At 39.4% G+C, this 871-nt stretch overlaps 1 protein-coding gene across 1 annotated transcript in view; it reads left to right on the top strand.

Annotated features, from left to right (window-relative positions):
* Window positions 1-70: 70 nt before the first annotated feature.
* Window positions 71-871, top strand: part of LOC113464896 (uncharacterized) — a gene marked incomplete at its 5' end in the record, with an annotated part of 4,637 nt that continues 3,836 nt past the window's right edge. The window contains one exon of the mRNA XM_026817496.1: window positions 71-223. Coding sequence (XP_026673297.1) covers window positions 71-223 — 153 coding nt within the window. The remainder of the gene's footprint in view (window positions 224-871) is intronic.

The following is an 871-nucleotide window of genomic DNA, read 5'->3' as shown; positions in this document are numbered from 1 at the left end:
ATTAATTAAATTTAATTTATTAGAATAACGATCGAAGATTTTTATACAATTTGCAAATTCCATGTTTTAGATGGTAGCGAGTTTGTTTGAATTCGTGGTGCTGTTGGCGTTGACCGGGGCCTTGGTTTCAGTCGTCGCCCTGCTGCATTTGATGGGACTTTTCATCAATATTATCACGCCGGTCACCACATTCATGCTGAACCAGTCCGGCAGACTGGTGATTGTGAGTACCAGAAAAAGATCTCAAACAATACTTAAGGAGCAGAGAAACGACTCGTCGGAGACGTCGAATTAATTCGTTTACGCGAACACTCGAGGGACAAGCGTCGGGGAGTATTTGAAATATTAGATTATTACACGTTCTCGTAATCTAGCGTCGTCGTGAATTATTCGGCAAATGTAGATCGCATATTTCATCCCCACGTGGAATCTTCGTCCTAAATAATTTCTTACGTCCCGGAGAATCGTAGTTTTTGCTGAATCTGACGTGTTCGTTCCAAAAGAGAATGAGCCATGAGCTCAAAGAATATCTTGGAAATCTGAGAACTTCCGCGGAAGGAAACCTAACCGTGGTTCGACGGGGTAAAAGTCTGCGTAGGGGCAGCTTTTTGTTCCTGGATTTTTAATTAAATTTAAGCTTTTTGTAGCTTTTCGAATAATTAATTTTAAAATAAAACAGTGCAGGTAAAGTAAAAGAGTGGAGGTAAGAGGCAGGACCCACACAATTGCTCGTGTCCAGTTAATGTTGCATCGTTTGCAGTGAGTTGTATAAAAGCTTGCGTAAGGGCAGCCTTGAGTTGCTGGATTTTTAACTAAATTTAAAATTTCTGTAGTTTTACGAATAATTAATTTTAAAATAAAGTAGAGAAGT

Source organism: Ceratina calcarata, unplaced genomic scaffold (genome assembly GCF_001652005.2).
Source record: "Ceratina calcarata isolate Rehan_Ccalc_2016 unplaced genomic scaffold, ASM165200v1 scaffold584, whole genome shotgun sequence".
NCBI classification, from domain to species: Eukaryota; Metazoa; Arthropoda; class Insecta; order Hymenoptera; family Apidae; genus Ceratina; species Ceratina calcarata.
Note: the sequence above shows the minus strand (reverse complement) of the source record. Positions and strands in the feature narration are given on the sequence as shown.